Genomic DNA, 27,131 nt, shown 5'->3' on the forward strand with positions numbered 1-27,131 from the left:
CTCAAGCCAGGCGAAAATCTCGTACTCCGAGTCCTCCCGCTTTTTGGTTGGTGGGTGGGCACCAGGAGAGACTCTGGAGAATTCGAAAAAAATTAAATATTTTGATTGGCTGCCCCGTAACGGTTTGCATTGTTTTACCGCAGAAATCCTGCAGTAATAAAATTCCAGTTCCCCGGAGTCTCTCCTGGCGACAAACCACTGGCCAAAGAGCCTGAGGACTCTGGGTACGAGATTGGCCAGGCGACTTAAAATTTTCAAGGTCAAAAAAATTATATGAATATAATTTACTTTTTCTCTTAGTGTGTTGTAGTGTCAAATAATTCCTTGTGATCAGTAAAAACTGTTGATTTCTCCTCTAGTATATGGCTTTCTGTGACTTCTTTCCTCCTTGGAGTGAGGCCACGAGGCAAAACTTTCACCCTTTCCCCCACCTATGTAAGCCTTTGAAACCTACCCCCGCCCTCCACCACTCCTCTCCTCTACCTGTACCCCATCATTTTGACAATTTCTCAATGACAACAGAAGGAATAAAAATTAATAAAATAATATTTTAGGGTGAATGTTTTGGGGATTTCAAATTAATTTACAGTCTCGTGCTCAAAAATTCCAGAGTCATTGGCTAGTACCACAGTTTGACCCATAATGCAATGCACCCCTTTGAGGCCCATGATTCCTAGCGGGATTAATAGCAGAGATCCCTGGGAAAAACTGTGTAAAAAGCTGATTAGTACTTGTTTAAAAATTAAGTGTTAACCCGATGAAAAGTTTTGTTTTCCTATGTAAATCGCCACGAACAAACTCCAGGCACATGACCGGAAACCTTAGTTACAATTTCACTTCCGGATAATTTCTTTTTAACAACACCAATGACGACATTTCCGGTACGGTGGTTTTGAACAACACAAAATCGCAGAGCAGTCCGCCTGCTGGCTCATTTTCAAGATTCAACTTTCATGCCGTTCTACTGCTGTCAGAGTTTGCTGGTGGCGGATCGGGAGGCCGAAGATATGAACTACTATCGAAACACCAGCAAGGATGTAGCCCCTCGAACCAACTGCCGACGTCGCATAGTTACAAAAGAAATGGCGTTCTACTGCTTTGACATCTTAGCGAGCCATTTATATCGGCTTCAAGAGCCGCCCTGGCCAAACTTTCCCAATGAAGAATTGTGAGTATAACTAGCTTTCTTCTTCCATTTGCGGTTCGACTGAACGATTGGTTTGATGCCGTCCCTGCTTTGGCATTAAGCAAGACGCGTTTGAAACGAAAAATGTATGTTTTGGGGAGCTTAGAGGCTTCTCGCTTCGCGACAACAAAATATCTGTGAAGATTCGCCGATCGCGAATGAACACAAAAGACTCGGTTTCCAAGATTGAATTTGGGTTTGTATTCAAATTTTTTATCCAGGGTTCCGTTATAAAAGTAAGTCACTTATTCATCGGGTTATTCCCTTGCTAAATTGAAGTACAAGTTATTCTTGGCCTTGAAAATGGCACAGTGCTTTGAACGACTTGTGCTGAAGCTCATTTAAATGAGACAAGGGACTTTGGCCATTGTTATTGTTTGAACCTTGCCGATTATATCACATCTCTGACATTCTACCCGTAACCGAACATCCCACGAATTGATGTTGCATCTTTGTCTAGAAACTTTCTTTATCGCGGTGTTTGAAATCGGGAATTTCTAGTTAAAAGTGACTTGTGAACTTGTCTAGGCGAGCATCCTTCGTATCTCAATAAGGTTATATGTTTGCGTTTCCTGTCTTGGAAATTTTTTACAGTTCTACCGTCAGCTGTGGAGTTTTTTCTGGCTGTAAACTTAATTAAGCTTAGTGTTTACTATTTTGACACTAGTTAAGCCAGATTCGCAGCGTAACCTGACTAACTCCAGCGAGATTTCTCCGTCTGCTTTATAAGCTTACTTTTCTCCCCAAGAACAAATTGTTTAAACTTGTCAGCCATTGGTAACCTTGGGATAATTGAATATATTATGTCCTTGAACTCTCACATTGTTTATTGATTCGCCTAAAGCCTCCATTTTTATTTTTGTTCAATAAATCGTTCCCTTCTACAGCCAAGTCAAGTTCAGTAAACTGTTTCTACGGGTATTGTTTATAAGTAGATGCTTTTTTTTTTTTTTACTCTTTAATATGCAATTTTTTTCATTAATATTTACTTCTTACTCAGCAATTCACACAGAATGTTAATTTGAATTTTCAATTTTAAACCATTCCTCCATGTCAATTCATTTTATTCAGAAAGCTATCAAGAAGATTTTCTTCATTGCTTACATTTTGTTCGCTATGTACAAACTGCTTTATTATTTTTTTGTTATTTGTTGCTAAATCCCTTTTTTCGTTATTTTTGTGCTGTCTTTTTTTGTTTCATATTTGAATCCACTTCTTGTATTTCTGTACCTTTTTACTCCATTTTTTGTGATGATCATAGAACACTGAATTCCAGCGATGGCTAGGCAAGGTTATAAAAAAATTCTAATTTCCTCAAAGTACTTCACTTTACAGCTGATTTAATAAGTCTCTGCGGGAGTAACTAGAACATCAAGGTTCAAAGTTCAGTGATGTGCTAACAATGTCTTTTCACTGCAATAATAACCTTCATTCATACATCATTTTTGTCAAAATCATTTATACTTATCTTGTGTGTTCAAAACCCATTTGCTTTGTCATTAGTTCTAAATATTACTAGCAGTGCTCTTGGTATCCTGTGAAAATTCTAAATATACACACAAAGCTACCAAAATTTATTTTCCAACAATTTATGACCATCCTGAATTCTTTGAAGAGCAGCAATTATATTTTTTGAGGTTTTTCATCCATCAGAAAGATCAAAACATGCTTCAGATCCTGAAGTAGATTTTCATGGGATTCTTCTAGGCCTGTGATAAATTTTTTATAACATTTTGGTCAGTATGCTACTTTTGATGGGTTATTGTTAGACAGGAAGTTGATAAGTATGTAATTTTACATACTTAGATAATATAATGTAGAATGATTTGTTTTATAAAGTATTCTTCTAAGTATGCAGTCTTGAATGCTACTATGTCTTACTGAATGTTTAGTGCTAGCAAAATAGATAATATTTATTGGTCATGCCGTTAAATTATATTTTTATTTTGTTGCTTGTACTACTCGAAAATGCCAGTTTTAATTCTAAGGCGTCTGCAGCCACTGTGGATTTCAGCTGAAACAATAATTATGTGCATGCAATAGTATTAAGTTTTAAATTACACCTGTAAAAGATTCAACGAATGGGAGAAGTGACAGCTTGCAAGTTCCTTTTTCACACTCGTTATTTTCCTCTCATAGTTTTTAAAATGTCGTGAAAATTGACAGACCAGTGTTTCATGAGGCTTAATTTTGCAAGTTCAATAAAAGGTCTCTTGCTCTAAGATCTAAAAAAAAAAAAATGAAAATATCTTTGTTTTTTTTTTGTGAACTAAAAGCTCTCAAAATGAGTGAATGTGGAATTACATACCAGTACCTACAGTTGTATAAGTCCATATTCTTGAAAGCATAACAAACTAGAACTAGAGATGGCAAATTAAAGGGGAAGTATCATGGGGTTTTTGATATCTTTTGTTAAATGATGAAATAAGACCTTCAATCACCTGCCAAATAATTCTAGAATGACAAGAGGAACGAAATCAACTCAATTCTTGAAAGAAACAACTTGTGATCTGTTCCAGCGCATTTTGGAAACAAAAATGCGAGAACTTGAAAAACATTAGCCTAATATTTTTCAAGTTTCAATCGAAAACCGGCGTACCCTGTCTCTGGCCAGAGGCACTAATCGACAGTTTTATTGTACTGGGGTGATAATTTTTAACAAACTTGACAATTATTTTGTTGTTTCTGCTAACAGTCAAACATTTTTGGGTTTTTGAAATGACAGCAAATTTTTGTGATACTTCCCCTTTAATGCTGTACATGAGTATCTTGAAGCCCTGCATTTACAGTCTTAACATACTACTAAACCTAGACATTTTGAACTTATTTAGGTATAAGCAGAAACAGGTCCTATAGTCTGCTAAGCATGTTATTTCATGTTATGGCAAGATCACAAGCCAGAGTGGCTTTTAAGAGAGTGCCACATGACCTCACATGACCAAAATACTGAAAAAACTGTCACTAGGTTGTTGGATAGTAGTTGACAATGTAGAATATTTAAACACCATACTCACTCAAATACCCAACTGTTTTTTATTATTATTATTATTATTATTATTTCATTTTATTGCAGTCCTCTATTTGTAACATGGAAGATTGGTCATGATCGTAGGCTCCGAGGCTGTATAGGAACATTTACTGCCATGCGATTACACAAAGGCCTCAAGGAATATACATTGTCAAGGTAAAATACGCTATTTCCTGTTTTTAGTTAACTCAGCCAGTACTTCACTATAGTTTCTGTATTGTTTGTTTATGTAAGCAGTCTCTTTGCGTCTTTACTCTGACAGTTGTTCATTTTTGCCCATACTGCTATCTATCACTTGTCAAAGTCCTTATTATTATTACTCTTTCTAATATACAGTAGAACCCTACTAATTATCGAACTTGGTTAACTCGAAATCCCCACTTACTTGTCTGAGCAAAATCTCATTTCCCCTGGATTTGACCCCATTTTTTTAGTCATTTACTATCAGCTAACTCAAACTTGATAACTCAGCGGTTAATAAATACGTACGTAGGATCACTTTGTTCGATGTTTGATCAAACATTGTTTGCTCGCTTAGCCAACCCATGTTTTGAGCGACAAACACGATGTTGAACAAGAGTGTTTGATAGTTTAGCCAGGGCTTAATAGCATGGCAAGTCCTCCTGATATACTGCTTCTGTTTCAAGCCACATTCCATTTTAAACCCCGCCTTTAACCCGTAATGTCGAAGAACAAATTCTCCTATCTTTGTCTCCATACTTTTCCTATCAAAGTACTGGGGTCAGAAGTTATTAAAATATCAAGAAAATTCACCTTGGGTGATCATATCCTTAATTCTCATGACCTCAGGGGTTGAATAAGCATTGTTACTACAAGGAGAAATTTGATGCTGATCATTCTTAGGGCTTTAAAGGATTAGAACCAATTTTCAGCCTTTGTTTCATGTATTAATTTGCCATCATGATAATCATGGGATTCTCATGTGCTATATTGTCAATAAATTTACTGCCTGTTTTTATTTTTCAGTGCCTTAAGAGATAGCCGGTTTTCACCTGTGACCAAAGAAGAACTAGCACTGCTGTATTGCTCAGTTTCAGTTTTGACCAACTTTGAAGAAAATGTTGATTGTTTAGACTGGGAAGTAAGTAGACTGCTGGGTTATTTCTCAGATCCATCATTTGTGTTGTCTGTCTATTTTGGTCCCTTGAAACAATGGCCCGATTTATACCAGAGATGGATCATCCATCTGGGGCGAACTTGGGCAAAGAACGGTAGTTCGTCTGATAATTCATCTGTGTATAAATACGGGTCAGACGGATGATCTATCTGAAAGCCCGGATTTTTACTTAGACGAATTATCAGACAAACTACCAGTTGTTCTTTGCCCAAGTTCGTCACAGATGGATGATCCGTCTCTAGTATTTGTACTAGACGGATGATTCATCTTGACGGATGATCCATCTGGACGGATGATCCATCTAGACGGATGATCCATCTGGACAGATGACTCATCTCTAGTATAAATCTAGCCAATGTAATGTTTATGAGATAATACTATTGTAGTCACATGAAAATGCAATTCACATGTTAGACTCATTGGTGCTAAGTGAAGGTGTTTTATCAATCTTAGATTGGTGTTCATGGAATCAGGATAGAATTTTATAATGAAAAAGGCGTTCATCGTACAGCCACATACCTTCCTGAGGTAGCCAAAGAACAAGGTAAGAGGCTTGCTTTCTTTGGTAAATCCACTTCTCTTTGAATTCGTTCATTCCCTTGCAATTTATGTAATATGCAGTGACAAATGATTTTATAGCAAGGTTGGATATTTTACCAAGTCCTCAGTATCTACAGTTATCTTTTTGAGCCTTTATTATAAATACGATTCTTCACCAGAAGTGAGGATACAGTAATGATAGTGACATGTATGGTTGGGGCTGGGGTGTATTCTCTTACATACAAATGAACTATACAGATATGTGGTGCTCCAAGTGGTATGGTTTTAAAGTTTTCAATTTTGGCCCAAAAATAGGTGTAGATCTTCACCATTGTGGTCATAGGTCTGAAAATGCATCAGTATGGATTTGAGAGACCTGGTCTAAGTATGGGTATTGAAAACTTACATAGCTTTGTCTGAAACAGGGTCGGGGCCTAGAGACCTGGGAGGCATGCCCTATCCACAAGCTGATTTAAGTAAAAATACAAAGTCATGTTATACAGTCAACTACATGTGAACCCAGTGTGTGTGCAACATCACCAGCTTTCTTAAAGGAAACTTCCACTCTTGAAACATATTAACATTTAATTGTTTAAAATACAATCTACTTTAAAATTCCGTTGGAAAACGTGGAAATAATATTTAATTCTCGGACAAAACATGATTTGATTATCGCTTATTTTCGCTTTTAAATTTCCCGGGCACTGCCATCTTGGATTTAATGACATAATACGGTCTCTCAATTGTTTCACACAAAAGAACTTCTGCTGAATAACAAAAGCAGCAACCGTTACACATCATAAAATTCAAAATGGCTGTGCCCAGGAAATTTAAAAGCGAAAGTAGTCGATAATCATATCTTAATTTTTAACACACTTGAATGTCATTTCTACATTTTAGACTAAAATTTAGAATTTAGACACTATTTCCAACACTTAACCGTCAATTTGTTGTCAGAGTGGAGGATCCCTTTAACTTTTCCCAGTGTAAAATGATTTGAACTCTCCCCTTCAGGTTGGAATCAAATCCAGACTATTGATTCCCTATTGAGGAAAGGTGGGTACAAGGGAACAATCACAGCTGATGTGCGTGGCTCCATCAAAGTAACACGATACCAGAGTGAGAAGGTGATGGTGGACTACAATGAGTATCTGGCATCCAAACGATCCACATGACAAAAGTGGACTCTAGGGCTATTAACAATTTAGGCTACTAGTTGTGAATACCGTTTTCAAAGATGTTAATAATTCACTGTTATTACAATGTATGTATATTTATTGGTGCAAACTGGGTGCCTTTGGTTGGGAATTTACTTTCTTCTTAATTCTGAGTCATGTTAGGGGTGTGGCACTATATACCAAGTCCCCAGCAATGTGAAAACACAGTAGATAGAACTACAAAACAGTAGACTTGGTATACAGCGCATAATCCCTTGTTAAGACTGGAAATGAGAAGAAAACAGCTTGCTGTGTATATTATTGTACTGTGTAAGAACAGATGACTTTTTCTGACTACACTGCGCTGCTTTAAGAATGGTCTTTGAAAAACAAAATGATAAAAACTACTGATAACACCTAACTTTTCTAGTGAGAGCTGAAATCTGCAAGGCTGAAACGAAAGATCACAAGGCTGCATTAAAACAAACACAACCACTGCAAAGTGTTACCGCATCCTTTCAGCCCCAGCCTGTGTGGGGGAGGTGGGTGTTGGGGTTGGGGGGGAGGGGGTGGGGTGGGGTGGAATTGGGGGCAGACAGCGTACAACATAGTCATTCCAGTAATCTTTAACCAAAATTGCCACCCCCTTCCTTCTTATAGAAATACCATCACAGAGATTAACACTCCAAGAAGATAATGCAAATTAACACAAACTGTTGAAATTAATGTTAATTTCACGAAGTTTAAGTCTCCATTATGTCTAACATTTGTCCATCTTCACTTTCTGTCCCCCCCCCCCCCCCACTCCTACCCCCTCCCCCTTAGTAGCATCGACACTAGCTGGCTTTGGTCAATCCTTGTTGATTCAGTCTAAGTTACTTTTTGAAGTAATGCAGTGTCTCTCTGAATTGTCATCTGTTTTCTTTTGCTTGTTTATGGAATTATTGCACGTTGGACCGCACATTTACATTTCCACTTACTATAGGGTATTTTTACTTAAATTCATGACACAATAAGAGGGGAAAAAAAATCTATGTTTAGCTTTGTCACTCTCAGGATTGCAGATATTCAAACTAAAACAAAATCCCAAAGTTTTGCACCACAAGAGTACTGCTGGATAGCTTTCATTTGAATCTTTAATAACACTTCATGGTTTCATTCACAGACCCCAATGTTAGACATCAAAATATTCTGCAGTATGATAATAAAGAGCACTGCACAAAAGTACTGCCCAGTAGCTTTCATCTGAATGGTCGCACTTTAGGATTTCATCCACAGACTCAAAAGTTAGAATCACATTGTACAGCATAATTAACAGTACCACAGGAAAGTACTGCCCAGTAGCTTTCATCTGAATGGTCACACTTTAGGATTTCATTCACAGACTTACAAGTGTAGTAGCTGTATGGTGCTGTTGAATCATGTTGCACAAGGATTAATTTACAATTGACCATACTAAGAGGTTTCATTAGGATTATGAACAGGTAGGCTGGAGGTTAGTGCACCCGGGCAGGTTAGTGGATTGGATATGGTCTTTTTATTGAAAAAGGTTGGTTGAGATGTTTAAGGACGGTGCCTACTATTGTTACTGCGCATACGTTCTGCGCATCTCGAGATACTAGGGTTTCCTATGGGTGGTGCGTACTAATACAGGAAAATTTTTGCGTGGTTTAAAACTATACGGAGAAAACAGAACGTAGCATGTGCTCTTGGTATCCCAAAAGAAAATTGGGGATAACCATGCATTTTTCAGAGATAATTAAACTTCAATTTAGAAAAAAATCCCATACATTGCTTTATATTTTGGCACCTTTTAGAAATATTGTTGCTTAATTATCTCTAAAGAAAAAGGCGTGGCTACCCCCGATTTTCTTTTTGGATTCCAATAGGCCTTGCTGAGATCTGCTTTTCCCTCATAGTCATAAACTGCTCAAAAATACTTCTTTATTATTAGGCACCGTCCTTAAGTAGCTGGGCAAAGTCGTGTTCTCAGTCACTCAATTTGCCCGGTGCCCAGACATTAATGAAACCCCTGCATACTGAGTACACATGTTGATAGTAAATCCTTTTTATGAGGAAATTACTTTCTTATCACACTAACATGAATTTAGCCTCCCATGTAGCAAATGAGTTGCATTACCCTCCCCTGTAACTGTTTGGGAGGTTAACTTTTGAATCGTCCTTTGAAGTAGACTAACAATCGTCTTTTGTAAGCAGTGAGTGTGCATCCAAACATGTCATGGTCTTTTTTAGCTTTTTTTTCTTTCTTTTTATTCTGGAATGCTCAATTTTTTTATTTTTTTTTTTCAAAAAGGCAGGTTTTTCCTTTTCTGTTTTTAAAATTTTCAAAACAGATGCTCATGTGTTTGTTTTCCTCCTGGAGTTTCCTGTCAATATTTTTATATTATTATGGGTATAAATACACGTCTTAGTGGCTTCTACTTAATAATATATTGGGGACTTAAATCTGTGCAGCTTCTAAAGAAATGAAATGAAATGAAATTTTGAAATATTAGGTTAAGCTGAAAAAGAAATTAAAAAATGAATTTGCCATACTGAATTTAGCAAAAATGCAGAGTTTGGTAGAAACTTGCTGTTAACTCAAGGAATTCTAAAATTGAAAATATTGGAGTGAAATTTTTACAAAGAATCATATGGCATCCTGGCAGTATTATTCTGTTGGTCGTGCATTTCTTTATAAAAAATAGTTCTAAGTCATACTTTTGTATTTCCTCAAGTGTGAAACAGATATCACTGAAACTTCATATTTTTGCTAAATTCATCATGGCAAATCTATTTGGGAATTTGGTTTTTCATTATAATTTTGCTTCAAAGTTTGGTAACACTTATGCCCTTCACACTGTCAGAGTTGAACGCTGATCCTTAGTGAATATGAAGTTCATCTTTGACCTTTCCAGATGGATATAATAATATACAGATGTAATCCTAGAATTGTGAAAGTGAACAGAAATCTTTTCACCAGTTTTTGATTTGCATGGTTCTTGGTTTTGACAATTGAAGAGGTTTCTGCAAAAGAGGCATAATTATATTGCCTTTTTCACTTCAAAGTCATAAAAGCACTCTTAACTTGCTCAGTTTTAGCCTGCAATGCAGATTTTGTGCATTAAACCCTTCAAGGTATTTAATATATCGTGCAATGTAGTGGCAGTTTCATACGACCAAATCCTTGAGTTTGAAATTCCGCAATCAGGCAAACAGTAAAATAATGTGGATCCACATTTAACACACAAAATCCACAGTGCATGCTACAACTGGGCAAGTTTGGAACGTTTTTCTGACTGTTTGGCCAAAGAAGCTTGACGTACATCCCTTTGCAGAAATTCCTACTACTGAATAATCATGATCTCTACTAACCATTCCATATGATTGCAGAGTTTGGGAAGTGTTTTGCATCGTAGTTGTGGTAAAAGCATATTAACTCTTTCATATGCACATAAGGAATGTGATTTCTGGAATTGCCTCAGGTTATATACATAGTAAACAAACGAATGTAATGAAACTAGCTAGGATGATAAGAGCAGTATTCCATAGTTAGTGTTATGCAAATTTAATATTACCATATTGAAGGGCTCCAGGAAAGGATATTCTAAGAGGCCTGTAATTTTTTTTTTTTTTTTCACCAAAAATCAGATTCTTTTGCATGCATGAGAGAGATTTCTAATTTCTTATCAAAATTCACTAGGTTTTTTGTTAAAGTCTCTGCAAGATGGCACCTTGTCTGGCTTTTGTTTTACCCGCCATTAAAACAGCTCTTTTTCATGATGGCAAGACAAAAGCTAGCCTCCCACGCAGTCGTTAGGGGACTCAGTCCCCTAAAAATGACTGCGTGGGAGGCTAGACAAGAGCCGGAAAAGGCATTTGTTCTTGCAGGCTAGAAAACAGCACACAGTAGGATAGGATGTTCTCGATTGCAGTCCTTCGATGATTGAGCATTATTTTTTGCCATTATGTGGTGCTGTAAGCTGTGGTTTGAATTTATTTTCGGTTTGATATCATTTTTTTATTGACCAAAAGTAAGTTTAACCCTCAGCAAAATTATTTGCAGTTTTGTATATTTTTTTAAATTTCTCATTTTAGGGCTCTTGTTTTAATTAAAACCCTAGCTTTGCTTGTTAGTCCAAAGAAGAAGTTCTATTATACCAGACTGACATCTCCTTCAATTCTGACTGCATATTTCTTCAAATTTCAGTGCTCATTATTGAAAATGTGCTTCAAAATTTCTAGAGCTCAAATTGCATCAGTCAGCAAAACTAAGTGAAGATTCCTGTTACTAATGGTAACAGTTTCAACAAACTAGGCGATGTCAAGCAAAAAATGGATCCTCGCAACTCATTACATAGTTTCTCAATGTTGGATTAAAAGTATTTTTGAAAATCATTTTTTATTCTGATGGAGATCAATTTTGAAACAAATTTTGTTTAATATGAGGTCCTTTTGCTTGGTGCATCGTTATTAACTCGTGAATGCGTGCATGCGCAATGAAAGAATTATCGCGATGTGGGGTTTTGTCACTCGGTCGGTGGGTTGTAAACTTCATATCAATTTTTTCACTTAGAAATGGTCACACAAACGCAAAGTTGTTTCTGATTTGTTTTTGTTTGGTTGTTGACTGATAAATTTGTTGGAGTGTAGTTAGGTCGGCACATATTTAGCATCTGGTATACTGGAATTTCTTGGTTAAGCATCGTTTAATTTTGGCTGTAGCCTGCACCATGCTAGTCAAACTGGTACTTAGAGGTTATCATAACGCCTTACACAGCCCCTGGAAACTTTCCTTTTTCAGTACAGTGCTCTGAGTCAACTTTCACAAGTAAAATTTACAAAGAATATATTGAAAAAGGACATCAGTTCCATGTCACTTGTGAATACACTTGCCATCTTAGTGTCGCTTAGGGAATTTGCTTGAGAGCAATGAGAGTACTATTTTTTGTCTTAGAAATTTTACCTGCTTTTACTTTCTTCTTGGAAATGCTACTTAAATTCATCTCTAACTTTTCGTAAAGGTTTGTTCTTAACCATGGATTTTACCATCTTCCTGTTATTGTAGCTCGCAATGGTTTCTTCTTTTTCTTCACCTTTTGTCTTTGCTACGGGGGATCTTGTATTTTCTTTCATATTATACACTTTCTTCAGTCTATTCCTTATTAAAGTTTGAAATTATGAACTTCCTGTCTGTTACTTGGTTTATTCTTGTGAGAAAGACTTTATATACGAAAACTAATTTATAGACCAGCCTGATTGCAGGGCTGCCATTACGGCAGAGGGCAATTAATTTGAGCCAATATTTCAACTGGTATCCGGTCGTTTCGTTCCATGGTCGTTTCGTTCCAAGGCACTTCGTTCCATAAAGAAGTCGTTTCGTTCCACGAAATAATCACGTCGTTCCATAAAAAAGCCGTTTCGTTCCACGCATTAGTCAATTCGTTCCAGCAAAAATAGTCTTAAACAAATTACATACAGCTTACCTCAAGTCGCGCAACGGCAGCAGATCGAGAAATTTGTCTGAAACATATCCGTCTCCCTAATCTTCTTGCGCGCGCAATCAGTTGATAGAGAACACGTATGATAAACGCAATGGACTGAACATTACCGGCCACGCGCGCACAAAATAAAAGTTAGTTAGGTACGCAACTTGACGGTCACAAACAATCTTTAATAGACAAACGTAAGATCTTTAATACGTCTGACAAAAGAAGAAATAGAACATTCTGAACATTCTGCCTTCAAGCTGTGCCGGCATCCCTTCAATCAGCTTCTTACAATCAATGCCTTTGTAAGAAAGGACGACCACGCCAAGCAGGTGCCTCTCATCTTTATACTGATGTCCGGACGTAGGAAAAAGGATTACAGAAAAGTCTTCAAGAAGCTCCTCGAGGTCCTTCCAACCGCACCGGCAGTGCAGAGAATAACGCTAGATTTCGAGAAGGCAACCTGGTCAGCCCTTAGGAGCGTCATCCCACACGCAAAGCTTCACGGGTGTACTTTCCACTGGACGCAAGCTGTATGGAGAAAGGTGAGATTTCAAAATAACCCTTCAAGCCCTTCAAGGTTTAGGAAATTTTGTAGTGAGATTTTAAGAAAGCGTAAAACAAAAAATTCAAGAAATTTTAAATGTGTACTTATGCCTTTCTGTATTTTTATCCTCCTAGGTTCAGGAACTCGGCCTCCAGGCGTCTTATCGAAACGACGAGCAGACCCACTCCTTCATCCGTGAAGTGATGGCGTTGCCCTTTCTACCCGAAGAAGAAATCAAACCAATGTTCCAGAGATTACAGCGACGAGCGTCCGAGTCACTCGAGGAATTTACCACCTACGTATCCAGCACCTGGATTGACGGCACCTGGAGCCCAGCAGACTGGACCGCCTTTAAGAAAGCAGTAAGAACCAACAACGACATCGAGGGATGGCACCATGGCCTTAACCGCAGAGCCTCTGGACGTGGACAGCTCCCCCTATACCTGCTGATTAAGCTGCTCCACAGAGAAGCCAGACTGACAGCAATCCAGATCCGTCTTGTCTCTGAGAAGAAACTGAAGCGAATCCAGCGTCGCAAGTACCGTGATCTCCAGGCCAAAATCTTCACTTACTGGGATCAGTACGAAGCCAACGACATTTCAGCGAAGCGTTTACTGAAATCCTGCTCCCACCTCAACGGACCGAGAGAGAAGTGAAGATTAATAAACTGAACAAACACAACCAAACGGCTCCTTTAGGAGCCACCAAATGATATGAAAGCCATATCCAACAACAATGCCATTTATTTTACTCAACAACGGTCAGGCGCACTATCCTTATAACTGCGCGAGACTAGGTACCAATATATCCTCCGAGGCTCGAACATCTTTTAATTTTTATGAAACTTCTACATTTAATTCTTTAAGTCAAGTTAAGTTAACTTTTTAATTTCGAATACTCACTTTTACACTTTGTAAAACTATTAGTGAACGAATGAATGAACAAAAGAACTGAAATATCATGTCGCAGTCGCAATAAGTCAGTGATAAGTTAAATAAGAAAAGCAAAACTTTCCTTCACAAGTACATACTCAAACCATGTTAAAAATAGAACAGCATATCAGATCTAAAAAGATCTACGGTCAAAAACATAAAAGTGAACAATAAACAAGGGACCCGGCAAACGGAAATGCTGCACTATCCCCTGGAATGCAACGTGATCAGATGACACATTTATGACATTACTTCACGGGAACATGCATAGACACTCTTCAAATTGACTAATGTATACAGTTTCATAAAGATTTGGGAGTTCGTTCGCAGGCAGGCAGCGAGAGCAGAAGCCTTTTCCGGCTGCATAAAGCAAAAAAAGGTATCGCATTCGCAGGCTGAGTTTGTAGGCCGTTTCTTCGACTTCCCATTATATTCTTCATGGACGTCGCTCCCTCCAGGAGCTTTTTGGGCTTAAATTGTTTAACAAAACTATCTACAAACTCGCCATTTTTTTTTTTTAAAGTAAGTAACTTTATTTATCCACATACTGTATCGCGTATGAGCAAAAAGCTCGTTCAAATGCAATTGTGTTTTATAACTTAAGTTAAGATATTACAAATGTGGTGTTTACAATTTAAAAAAAATTAATAACATAAAATAAAAATAAACTGAATAATAGGTAGACAAGTGGATAAAAAATAGATGAGTAGAAATGAGTCTATCTATTTACAGAGGTCACAGTTGTAGTCACGTGAGGACGACAATGGCATTCACCACGAATGAATATTGTTGGCTCAGTTTTAGTCGCCGACCGGTTTCGTCTGATTTGAAGCAAGATTACATAGAAGACCTTACATAACAAGGACCTAAGCCAGGTCTCTTCCCCCGCAGTTTTGGCAAAAGCATGGGTTTAGTTGGGGGGGGGGGGGGGAAGGGAGGGGGGTCACGTGAACCATGAAACACTCCACAAGAATTACGTGCATAATATGGCCAGATTCACAAGGCTTCCTAAGTTAAAAGAAACCCGCACTCTTAAATATAGTTTAATTTAAATTTTGTTTGACATGAAAATAATTTCCGTCTCGGACAATAGAGGATTTGATTATCGCCTATTTTCGCTTTTAAATTTCTCGTGCGCCGCCACGTTTGATATCATGACGTCATATGGTTTCCCAATCCATCTTACTGAAAAAAGATGGCGGCTAGCTGTTACAATTACCCAAAACTCTTCGCGCAGAAATCCCTAAAACGTTCATAAAAACGCATGGATAACTTTGTCGAAATTTCAAACCTAGCATACATGTTGTTGTTAGTAAAGAGACGAATGTCGCAAAAAAAATATGGCTATGTGTGCCTACTGGCTGTGTTAGGTTCGCAAGGTATTACTGACAAAAGCGGCAACCGTATGACGTCATAAAAATCCAAAACGGCGGCGCACGGGAAATGTTAAAGCTGTAATGAAAACCAATTTTAGTACACTTGAATGCAATTATTTCCACTTTTCAAACAGAAATTTTGAATTTCGGCATTATTTCCAATAATTTAACGCCATCCTATGTATTGTTTCTTGACAACAATATTGTCAAGAAACAATACGTCAGGATGGGGCTTCGTGAATTTGGCCCCTGCATAACAAGTGTAATGATTTAATTGCCCTAAAATTAAATCATCGGATAACTTAAAGTTTTACCAACTTTCTTTTATAGTTATAGATCATGACCAAGTGTGGATCCAGGGCGTCACTAAAGGTATAGTTCTAGTCAGAACTCTATTAATTGCCTTGCTTTAAATTATTGAAAAAGGGAGTCAAATTTCAGCAGTATGCATGCAACCTTCAAATTCCCTAATTGATGTAAAGATCCAGACGATAATCGGTGTAAAAACCTGTAATTTTTTAGTTTTCTTCATTTTGTTACACTACTGTTCCACTGGAGTATTATATACCTTTAATTTTATTTTCGTTGTTTTGTCACTTGTGGGGTTTGGTAGGGTTTTGAAACGAGATAAGGCAAAGATACGCACACAGGTTTAAAAGAGCACTTTATTGTAGCGTTAAAAAAAAACCTTTACAACTGGAGGGATGAGTACTCCTACAGATGAGCCGAGTATGGATTAATGTTGAAATGTGCCACCCATATGAGTGCACGAAATTCGCGACCAGTTTTGGTCTGAATTGTTGTTTTCAAGGGAAGTAAAGATTATTGCCGTTCTAGAAAATATCCATGGGAATTAATTGTGATCAGAACAGGAGCCACCCACCCCATCCCCCCTCCCAACAGAAAGTCATTTGAAATGCTGAGGGGAGGGCACCAAGATTTTCTGAAAGGAAGGTATGAAGCTAAATTGGAATTTACAGTAAATGGGGGGGGGGGGGGGGGGAAGTGTGGTTCTGAATCAAAAACTTCGTCAATGGGAGGGGTATGGATATTTTTGCAACAACACATTCAAAGTTCATATTTATACAAAGTATTACGCAAAAAATCGAGAGATTGGAGTTGATGATTGTCTAAAAGGGTCAAAGAACTGTGCAGCACTATCCCCCAAAAAAGTTTGCAGGAGTATCCCCACCCTCTAAAATACCCATACTTTTCCTCCCTCATTCATACAGTGTTTACTGTTATTGCTTGCCTTGACAACCAAGCATCATTTAAGTTAATTAATGTAAAATTTAATGCCCATGCACTTTGGAGATGAAATTTGCCAATGCTTTACAAATAAGTTAAATTTTCCTCCAAAATGATGCTTAATAAATATGAAAATTATTTCAGCCAACAGGTAAGTAAGTAATACAACAAAAATTTCTTTAAAAATCTTGACACACGTTTTAGAAGTAAGATAGTTTCTGACCTTCTTTGCATTAGCTACTCATTTACAATACTGTAAAGGTATTCATTTTAAGGTGGCTCCAATCCACTGGGTTTAATGGAAGGCACTATTGCTATACATCCAAAGTGAATATTCTTTTTCCTCTCCAAATCCCTCAAGGCTACTGTAACCAGCAAGAACAAAATTGTATTCTGCAACCCACACCGTTAAAATAATGGCTTAGAGTCTTAAGTTAAAACTACCCAAACACATACAAACAAATCGATGTTTTTTAACCTGCTTTGAATATTTTTCAATTTCATTTCTTGAAATCTTCCGAACTTTTCATAGCAGACCCTGACCCTGATTGACGCTATAGTGTTGTAAATATTTGGGTAGTGTTGTTGACTTGTTCACTTTTTGTTTTCGTGTTCAACAGCTTGGGTGCACAGAGTACCTGAACTCACATTATCAGTCTGGAGCCACCTAATCACCATAATTCACATGCATCATAATTCAGTCTGTCTTTTTTCACACACTGTGTGTAATTAAAAGGAGTCAAAATTCATTGAAAGAAGACCTTTTAGAGTCTTGGATTTTTTTTCTTGTCTCTCCAGTCTTCCTTTAACTTAATTTCTTTTTCCCTGCAATTTCCTTTATGTTTTGTTTTTTATCAATTTAGGTTAAGAATATTTAAATGGTACCCAAAAAATTACAAAAATGTCATTTAATTCAAACACTATGAGAACTCCCTTTGATTTTTTCCAACTTAAAAGCCCTGTTGTAAACCATAAGAAATGTGAAAAGAAAAGTAAATTTCTTCATCAAATTCATATTAACTTGCATTAATCGAAGCACCAGCCCCCATGTTCTAGATTGGTCAACAAAACCAGCTTAAAAAATCATAAAATGAGTGTAAATTTGCACACATAATATGCGAAAAAAAAAATGAAGGGGCAATTGACAAGAAGTTGAGTTACTGAGATTCTATGGACAGAATTTCTCTTAATAAGCCTATTTCTGCCAGGATTAGCTTATAATCCTAATCTCAGCAATCCCTTCCAAATTAACATTAGTGACACAACACAAAGTAGTTGTTGAGCTGACTGTATGTAGCTCACAATCTGTAATCATCTTGAGAGTCCATCTGATCAATCAATGTAGGTCGGTGTCTCTTGTACTGCTTTCGTCTGCAGTACAGCAATGCCACGGTAACGCCAGCAAGTATTGCAACCATTGAGACCAAAGATACACCAATGGCAATCTTACTTGTGTTGCTGAGGTGTGCTGTTTTGAAACAGAACAATTCTGTTTATTAGTATCAGATTCTATAACTTCCAATAATTAATTCATGTCTTTAATTTGCTAACTCACTAGAAACTCGAAACTCCTTCACCTTGCGTCTACCTTAAAGTTGGACCAATATTAATAAATGATTTTCCGCTCTTTCCAAGGACCCAAATTTTATAATTCATTTGACAATGAAATTGTCAACTCAAGTTCTGTTAAGTCTTTTAAGAAATCTCTCAAAACTTAAAATTGTCAATGACTATAAATAATATTAAATCTCCTAGCATATCTTTTAGCTTACCTTCTTGCTTTTGACCTTATGCCAAGTCATTATCTCAGTGCCACGTAAATAATATAGTTCATACTTACTTTGAGGGGCCTAATCACATAGTTTATAAGCTTTATAGTTTGTAGTTTCTTTTAGGTCTCATCACCACTTTATATTTTAGTAAACAAGTAAATTTTATTGTATGTCTTCTGTTGGAACTAATTCTTTTGTGTGGCAAAAAGAAAAGTAGAATTTATGGATAAAGAACTAGATTTGTTTCAATTTCACTCTCAAAAACCAACTTACTTGGTGGCGGTTTAACACAAGACAGTGTGAATTCATCCTTCAGCACTATGTAATATAGTCCATTTGATGGCACCATAAGAAGCTGAAAGGAAAATAATTAACTCTGTTTGATCATGTAATTAATTTCATTTTTTTTTAAGAGTTATGCTTTGACACTGCCAGAGAGTTATTGAATTATATAATTAGATGTTTGGGTCTTGGGCATATACATTCAACTACAGGCAAACCTCCTGTGAGCAGACACCATCGGGATCAGATAAATTTGTGGCATGGACAACAACCTTTCCTCCAACTGTAAAAGAAGCTCTATAGACCTTTATCACTTGGCGGCCATGTTGAGTCTCAGGAGAATAACAAGCTTTGTTTTTGCACAAGAAGCCTCGCACTGAATTCGCATCTGGGCGAGGCTTGCCATGCAATAACAAAGCTTTTATTCTCCTGAAACTCAACATGGCCGCCGAGTGATAAAGGCCCCTAGGGCTTAACTAAATTTGAGACCTCAAGAAGTAGAGAGGGATGAGTGGAGAAGGGGGCATATTATAGAGGAACGTTTTCTTTGTGGGGAGGGAAGGGATGAAGAGGGGGGCCTTATTCAGACAGGGGCTTAATGTTGGTGTCTTCTTTTGCTATTAACTGCTCATATGTCCTATGCATCTTAAGATGGTCCAAGAAGCTCTGATCTCTTAAGGATGGTGCTCACTGAATTCAAAGGTTTTTTTTGCATGGTTTATGACTAATTGAAAAATGAAGATCTTAGCAAGGGCCACTATTGAAATCCAAAAAGAAAATTGGGAAAATTGGGGAAAAAAGTCCAAAAGTTGTTACGTATTTTTAAATAACACTTTTTTGAGTAATGATTGTATGGTTAATTAACTCTGGAAAATGTGTGGTTACCCAGAATTTTATTTTTGGATTCCACTACCCCTAAAAAGTTAACATGTACTTTTCACACATAGTCATGATTAACTGTGCAAAAATTATTCAAAACTCATTAATAATTCATAAGCCCATTGACCTATCAAACGGTCGATAAAACATCACGTGCAGTGGTTTTAAAACCCAATAAAACCTCATCCTTATTAGTATGTGGTGTTCAATGTTTTTCTTGTATGCGCATTTTAAACGTTCACAAAAGCATCATTGTTATGAACTCTCTTGACACATGCTTTATGAGGAATGTTATTGAAGCTGTTCAAAAAACTCGCAGCACGTGTTTTATTGGGTCTAAAACCACTCGGCTGCGCCTCATGGTTTTATATCCCGATAAAACACTGCTGTTTGTGTTTTAAACATTACATAACCTCTGCGTTAGGTGGCACCATCCTCCCGGCCAGAACTTTCACGGTAAAAGCCTCATCAATACTTGTGCAAACTAACCTGGTACAAAACATTTTCTCCAGTTTTACTGATCTTGGCTTTAAACTTGACATATTCCCACTGTGAGGATTTTCCAGCTTCTCTCTTATGTCTTGCCGATGGAGTGTCATGTACTATAAGTCCCATCAGATGCACCACCTTCTCTTCGTTGTTGGTGAACGTTTCTGAAGCAGTCCGGTACCACTTTCCTGATTCATTGCGATAGAAGTTCACATCAACAGAAGGATTGGCAGCAGAGAGATCTTTGAAGGTGGACGAGAAGCCAACATACAGGGTATCATTATTAAAGCCAAAAGCTGTGCCGTCACACCAGTGTTTGTTGCAAGAGTGTTTTAAACATCTGCCTGTTATAGAAAGGTTTTGAAATGGAAATATTATGTTTACTTATAATCAAACAAGACCACCATAATTCTGGTGTCCATCAAACCACGACTCCAGTTTAATTGCATGAGACATTTTTTGGGTTTTGGGTTTACTGTGCATTCAACAACCATGCTGTCGTTGATCTTTGAAATATGCAGTTAAAAAAAATCAATACACCCCATGGAAGGTCATTGGAAATTCCTAGGGGGAGGGGGTCTAAACAGTCAAAATTTTAGAAGCAAAGTATGAAGCTAAGCTGGAATTACCTAGGGGAAGGGGGGGGGGGGTACAAAACAAAAAACCTTCCATGGGGGTAGTATGGATATCTTGGATATCACAAAAGAAAGTAAAATGCAGCTGCACTAAAACACAAACAGTTTATATCTGAATACCACTTTATTTGAGGATTGCTGGGCTCCAAAATGACGATATCCACATTTTTGTCTTTGTTACAACTGAAGGAAACCTTTGGACACCATGCTCATACAACAAAACTTTAACGGTTAAAGCCACACCAATGCACCAAGGCTGGTTTGGCATTATCATATTGTGTCTTGGTCATACCTCATGACAATTCAATTCAATTCAATTTTTATTTTTCACACGTACAACGAGATTCAGTACAGTACATAAAAAACAATATACATTTATATTACAAAGGAGGATTAAAAAGAATTAAGGATAAATTTGTTTGGTTTAGTGTGAGCAGTGTCAAAAGGAGCATGCTGCTTTCGAGTTGGGTACTGCTTACGATGGACTTGTTATTGGCACAAAATGCATTAAAGAAGTGTATGCATCGCTGACCTATTTTAAGCTTATACAGTCTAACCTCCCCTTACGTCCAACTCTCTTGAGCAACCACTTTTCCAAAATGCCAAATTTTTCTCAGTCAAAGCCCTATCGTTAAAACCTCTCGTAGGCGACCACAACCACTTTTAGAGATGACAGTTTGTAATTTTCTTTAATTTGTTTTTCACCTTCTGTAAGCGATCACTTGTCACATATCTATCCCCAGTCAGAAGTTGGACAATTTGCTTTAATTTGTAACATTATCACATGTACATTCTTGGGCAGTACGGGAGACATGAATGTCACATTCAGAGTACCAGATGTCCTGAAATAGACTTAGCCTTACCGAAATAGACTTGAAGGGGTGCATGGAATAAGGCCCTAGGTGACTTTTGATGTAAGGTCAAATTCTTCTTTTGTCTCTCAAGTGAATATAGGGAAATTTGGAAGGAGAATCTAGAAATTTATCAGAAGTCACTTACGGCTTTTTTCCAAGCACCCCTTCACTTGTCCCACTTGCCGTATTTGGTAATTTATCACAGGCAAGCCATCAACTTGAATAATGAAAATCTTTGGAAATACAATTTTAGAAAGTTTAAAAATGTTTTTGTGGCTACTTAATCTCTGGAGTCCCCTTATGCTAATGAGTTCAAAAGTTTGGCCCCCTATGGTCTGTCCTCTCGTAAGTGACCACCTAGGCTTGACATTTTGGGTGGTTGCTTATGGGAGGTTTGGCTGCAGTCATACATGATAGCATGGATGGTGTCCATACAGCATGAAACAACAGTAGGATTTGTCCCTTCATTTCAAACATTACGTGTTCTTAGTGAAATCAAATGGCGAGCTTCATTTGACCCACCACAGTCAGCTGACAGTTGGACAACAGTTAGTTGACAGACAACTGATAACACGGTATGTAAACTGTGGCAAAACCTCCATTAAATCTTGGTTAGTAGTGCACACATGACAAATATTCTAGAAATAGACTGTAAAAATTAAAGTTGGCTGAAAGGAGCTGTTCTCCATTTTCCCAAAGAATACATATTAAATTATAATAAAATTTCAATTTAAGTTCACACACCATGAAATTCCATGACCTACCAAGTTGGCATGTTCCTTCAACAAAATCTGCTGAAATCACTTCTTTTAGGTTATCTGTTGATAATGGATGAACTTGATTAATCTGCAAGATAGAATAACATATCAACTTAGCATACAAAACAAACAAACATCAAAGCATAAAATTTGAGATTAAATCTTACTGTAACATGTAAAGTTGATGCCTCAGTTTCACGTGAATGAGAATGCATTTCCACCATGAACCCATAATCAAGGTTTCCTGAAAGAGACAATACAAAATGTGGTTAAGTGTTAAGGTTTTCAAAAACAGTTTAATTTCTCATTGACGTAGTTATTTTAAGGTTTGCTTACAGGGGTTTCATTAAGTTTTGAAGTAGGGGGGCCCCTATAGGAGAGTAGCTGGGCAGAAAATTACGCTTGAAGTGAGTTTCTTTATGTTAAGTTTGAAAGTAGGCAGGTACTGACTCTTGTGTATCCTGGTACTGGTGCCCGGGTCCCACCTTCTAATGACAACCCTGGGCTCTGAGCCTGAATGCTTTTAAGCTTTGTAAAAAGTTCTATCTGGACATGCTAATCACATATCAACAAAAAAAGGAGGTCAATGATAAAGCATTTGCTTGATGCCTAACAGGACCAGGGAAGCAAGTGCGGATAATCGAAAATTCCAGAAAATCAAGGTTCAACCGTAAAAGAGCTGGAAACTGACTGGTGCCAGCTGCCTTAAGTAGCCAATGCTGCCAGTTCTTGACCAATATTTATTGGTTTCTGTATCAGAAAGCAATAATTATTAGAAGTACAGTAAACTACCTCCACCCTGGATGGGATGCTTCCTCATAGCATGGTCAAGACCAGGTTGGAACCACTTTCACTTTAAATATTTATATTACAAATCTAGTGTACCAACATCTTAAGTCACTCCAGCACCTCCATGAAAGTTTCTTCACCTTACCTAATTTTTTGGGAGGTCTTATGTCGGCATAAAAAATGCCAGCAAATTGATAACCAATGTCAGGTTGAGAGACCTGCAGAGTAACTGTTGCAGGTAATGTACACATGTTTACTACAGCTTGATAAAAAACAACTTTATCGTCGGCAAGTGCAGAACATTCCATTGTGGTGTTTGAAGTCTTGCTACAAGGAAACGGCGGACGCTCTGAAAATAAAATGGCATTTTAATCCATTAAAAATTTTTCCCTTTTAGTCAAAAATGGCAAAATTCTATGCCCATTGCACAACAGCAAACAAAAGAAAATCAGCAGCCAAACAGATACCTTAAGTTTATGCATTGGGTTTTTTAGGGAGTACTCAACCCATCCTCCCCATGACTAAACAAATGGTTGTTTTTAACCTATAAGCCCTAACAACGATCAGCATCAAATTTCTCCTGGTAACATCAATGCTTATATTCAACCCCTGGGGTCGAGAGAATTTAGGATATGATCACCCAAGGAGAATGTTCTTGATATTTTAATAACTTCTCCCCAGTACTTTTATAAGAAAGTATGGGGACAAAATGGGAGAATTTGCTCTTTGATATTGGGGCTTTCAGGGTTAAAGGTTGATCAACCACCTTGACAGATGTCTGAGAAAACAGACATGTCAACAGTAGCTGACTGCCAGTGAAAATCATCATCTAGTAAAGTTGCTATCTCTGTGAACTCCTCTGTTTGATGTATTTTTGCATAGCTTAACATTTCTACCATACTCCCAATCTCGTACCCAGAGTCCTCAGGCTCTTTGGCCAGAGGTTAGTCGCCAGGAGAGACTGGAGAATTCAAAAAAAATTTATCTCTTCTGGTGACCAACCGCTGGCCAAAGAGCCGGAGGACTCTGGGTACAAGATTGCCATGCTAAGTAAATTATTATTATTATTATTGAACTGTCATGATAATTCTCTCAGTTTCAGTTTCCTCTCTGATCTCTTTTCGGTACAAGACTAAACCACGTCAAGCAAAGCAAGGATCAGTATTTCCTTTGTGTAGGTCGCTTGTGTGTTCTGGAAAAACTACAAGCCATTTCTTCTTCATTTCGCATTTTGCCCTACAATTAAATAGACAACGTTTCTTACACTGGTCTTTGTGCCAAAATATGGCTCATTTTTTACTTTGGAGCAATTTTGATTTTAAACCCCCCCCCCCCCCCCCCCCAAAAAAAAAAAAAAACCCTTAGGTCTGTCTTGCCCAAATCCTTCAATATTACATGTAACATATTTATATTTTGAGGCTGATAAGTTTTCGGAGCTTTTGAAAACAGGCTCCAGGGGGTATTTCTCATTGTTTTAGAAACTAAATCTGTATCCGTATCTGGCGCGTGGGGATGATCACTAATTTATTTCTATATCAGTTAAGAGATAATTGAATTTAAATCAAGATTTAATTATCAGATTTTAAAATTTATATGTCTGCGGGAAAATGGTCTCTTTTTATATACTATGTAGGCATTAATTATCGGATCAAATTCCATTCCATGAATAGGTTTTCAATATTGTTTGTTCATTGAAATACGTTCATCTTGAATGAATTGTTTATATTTTGCTTGAATGTACGCAATAAGCTTATTGTTTACAGTACAATCCAAAATAGAAATATATTTAAGAATGACTAATGCACCTATCAATGTTAAGCCCGAGGGGGGGGACCCCGGGCATATGTGGGGCATTTGACCTCTTTTGCCTTCCCCACCCTCGGGAGTTTGACTTAGAATCAGGGCCCCAGGGTGGGGACGTTTGCTTTTTTTTGCGAAGAGGACTGGTAGCTAGTCATGTCTGTGCCGGCCAGATTAGCGTAGCTCAAGGTGCATTTAGGTTTTGTATTAGATTGAGAAAAATAATGATATCTGATTGTATCATTCTAGATTCGCGTAGCTCAACAAGGTCCATTCAGTTTTTGTATTAGATTGAGAAAATGATATCTGATTGTATCACTTGAAATGCTAGATTCGTATTTTCTACATGGTACATTCTTTTCCGTATTAGATTGAGAAAATATCTGATTGTATGACTTGAAATGCTAGATTTGTACAGCTCAACATGGTATACAGCTCGCGTTGTTCCTGTAAGATTGAGACAATTATATTTGATTTTTTCACGTGAAATGCTAGATTTGTTGATTATTTTCCTCGGATTACACAAAGCATCAAAGGAGTTTAAAATATAAAAAAAAAGCTTGGCAATTTATATCAATTATTTGTAAAATATACACAACAACTACTATGAACTTTAGGGATATTACTTCCCTAAGGTGGGGATATTTGATCTTATTTGACCCAGTTTTGGGGCCCCACGGTCGGGACTTTGACCAAAAAATCTTCTGAAAAGTCAAATGCCCCACATATGCCCGGGGTCCCCCCCCTCGGGCTTAACATTGATAGGTGCATAATTAATCATACTCACTGAAACTTCGAGTGACAACTCTTCCATGTAAAGGCTGCACTGGCCTGAAGTTATCTTCCAAATCATGACTCTTCGTATCTTGCCGCTTTCCATCGGAAAGTTTTCTGAAATGCTCGAGTTGATACCGGGAAATTTTAAAAGTGTGATTGAACACAAACCACTGCACGCTTTCGAAACAGCCAGGGGTCGTGAGCGAGCCTTTATAAGTGTAATATTGCTGAAAGTCTTGTGGTATGAATAATAGAGGCTTTAAAGATCGTATAAAGGCTTTATCGCCTTTATAATGAGTCGAGTTTAGTGCGTTCACTATCGGTTGTATCAGAGAGTTATTCTTCGCTGCAACCTCAACCAATATCCCCAGTACAGCCAAACCATCTGGTTTCACCATAGCCGTCGAAATGTTCGGATACTTTTCAGCGTTGTAGTGTACAATGTGTATTTCCATGGGGTATTTTCGTCCCAGAACCTGGTGCTCCGATCCGTGCGAATCATCGCTTCCCCAATGAAAATGCATCTGCACAGCACGAAACTGAGTTTGGAGATATCCCCCAGAAATATTGGACTTGCCGGTTTTAAACGTGGCTTGAACCGTGTGCCCGTTATTTTGTAGCTCAGCTGAAACGATTGGCTCAAAATCTATAGCGAAGTCTGTAAGCCCTGCATCGAAAATCGTCTCTTTAGGAACTATGTTTATCGGAGATTGTTTTTTGCCAGCGCAATCTTCATAATGTTGTTTCCACGTGCTGGGATCTTCAGGTTTGCGGTAACTCCAGTCGCCAGAGCTTTCCGTGGAGATTATAAGTACCACAGACACGACAAACAATTCTGCGACGAAATGAAGAAGTTCCATTTTCGTTGCACAGGTTAAGACAGCATTCAAATAGGGAAAATTGGCGCATAAATAAATACCGTTGCAACCACTTCCTTCGACAACAGCAAAATGTTTTGACGCAGGTTTATTTAGAGCCCAGACTCTTAGCGGGTACAAGGTTCATGGATAAAGTTTGAGAATTTCTGAAGTTCCAAGTTGTGTTAATTTAGAAATTTCACGTGATAAAATATAATTTTTAAAATCCAACATCAGATATATTTCCTGTAAGGTCAATCTATGACAGAGTTGCCTGCTAAATGACGCGGCAAGTGAATGACACAGAAGTGCGTCACGACTAGTATAATCACAAGCTGATCACTATAATCAAGAGCTTATTCAAATCACAAATGCCAAATTGTGAAAGCACACTGAAAGAGAAATTTCAAGAGCAGAAAGCGAGAAATATTTCGTTTTCGCGAAAAAAAGGATTCTCAGTAATGAGAAGTCTTTGTTAAAATTAGCGTCAAAATTTTATGTTGATTGTCTGATCCATCACCGAAGTAGCTTGAATATAAACGAGTACTTTTCTGGGTTTGGCTAGACAATATAAATTATTGAACAACCTAAAAATATT

General features: G+C 37.6%; 3 protein-coding genes across 4 annotated transcripts; 2 read left to right on the forward strand and 1 right to left on the reverse strand.

The window, feature by feature from the left end:
- Nucleotides 1-913: 913 nt before the first annotated feature.
- On the forward strand, nucleotides 914-12,234 carry LOC146451946 (AMMECR1-like protein). Of its 2 annotated transcripts, XM_085098283.1 has the most exons (7): nucleotides 914-1,168; nucleotides 4,260-4,370; nucleotides 5,202-5,316; nucleotides 5,806-5,896; nucleotides 6,907-8,472; nucleotides 8,512-8,621; nucleotides 9,021-12,234. In XM_085098283.1, exons 1-5 carry the CDS (start codon nucleotides 954-956, stop codon nucleotides 7,065-7,067), a joined length of 693 nt encoding a protein of 230 aa, XP_084954409.1. In that variant the 5' UTR covers nucleotides 914-953; the 3' UTR covers nucleotides 7,068-8,472; nucleotides 8,512-8,621; nucleotides 9,021-12,234. The 2 variants fall into 2 exon arrangements, with proteins under 2 accessions (XP_084954409.1, XP_084954408.1); XM_085098282.1 differs by having other exon boundaries at nucleotides 6,907-8,621.
- Nucleotides 11,783-13,906, forward strand: LOC146451947 (uncharacterized). The gene is made up of 3 exons (XM_085098235.1): nucleotides 11,783-11,797; nucleotides 12,730-13,083; nucleotides 13,220-13,906. Exons 1-3 carry the CDS (start codon nucleotides 11,783-11,785, stop codon nucleotides 13,739-13,741), a joined length of 891 nt encoding a protein of 296 aa, XP_084954361.1. The 3' UTR covers nucleotides 13,742-13,906.
- A 2,134-nt stretch (nucleotides 13,907-16,040) lies between these two features.
- On the reverse strand, nucleotides 16,041-26,653 carry LOC146451948 (uncharacterized). Its single transcript, XM_085098421.1, has 7 exons — nucleotides 25,687-26,653; nucleotides 23,245-23,448; nucleotides 22,478-22,554; nucleotides 22,317-22,398; nucleotides 20,064-20,407; nucleotides 18,687-18,768; nucleotides 16,041-18,109 (listed from the first exon to the last, which is right to left on the reverse strand). Exons 1-7 carry the CDS (start codon nucleotides 26,534-26,536, stop codon nucleotides 17,940-17,942), a joined length of 1,809 nt encoding a protein of 602 aa, XP_084954547.1. The 5' UTR covers nucleotides 26,537-26,653; the 3' UTR covers nucleotides 16,041-17,939.
- Between the last annotated feature and the right edge of the window lie 478 nt (nucleotides 26,654-27,131).

The sequence above is a fragment of the Pavona decussata genome, unplaced genomic scaffold (assembly GCF_977016875.1).
Source record: "Pavona decussata unplaced genomic scaffold, jaPavDecu1.1 SCAFFOLD_381, whole genome shotgun sequence".
Classification (NCBI taxonomy): domain Eukaryota; kingdom Metazoa; phylum Cnidaria; class Anthozoa; order Scleractinia; family Agariciidae; genus Pavona; species Pavona decussata.

Coding starts and splice junctions, on each gene's coding strand:
- LOC146451946 (XM_085098282.1), top strand. CDS start 954: ATGCCGTTCTACTGCTGTCAGAGTTTGCTGGTGGCGGATCGGGAGGCC. Junction 5,317..5,805: donor TTGATTGTTTAGACTGGGAA/GTAAGTAGACTG, acceptor TATCAATCTTAG/ATTGGTGTTCATGGAATCAG. Junction 5,897..6,906: donor TGAGGTAGCCAAAGAACAAG/GTAAGAGGCTTG, acceptor TCTCCCCTTCAG/GTTGGAATCAAATCCAGACT.
- LOC146451947 (XM_085098235.1), top strand. Junction 13,084..13,219: donor CGCAAGCTGTATGGAGAAAG/GTGAGATTTCAA, acceptor TTATCCTCCTAG/GTTCAGGAACTCGGCCTCCA.
- LOC146451948 (XM_085098421.1), bottom strand. CDS start 26,536: ATGGAACTTCTTCATTTCGTCGCAGAATTGTTTGTCGTGTCTGTGGTA. Junction 23,449..25,686: donor AGTTGTCACTCGAAGTTTCA/GTGAGTATGATT, acceptor TTTTATTTTCAG/AGCGTCCGCCGTTTCCTTGT. Junction 18,110..18,686: donor TTGTGTTAAACCGCCACCAA/GTAAGTTGGTTT, acceptor GTTTCAAAACAG/CACACCTCAGCAACACAAGT.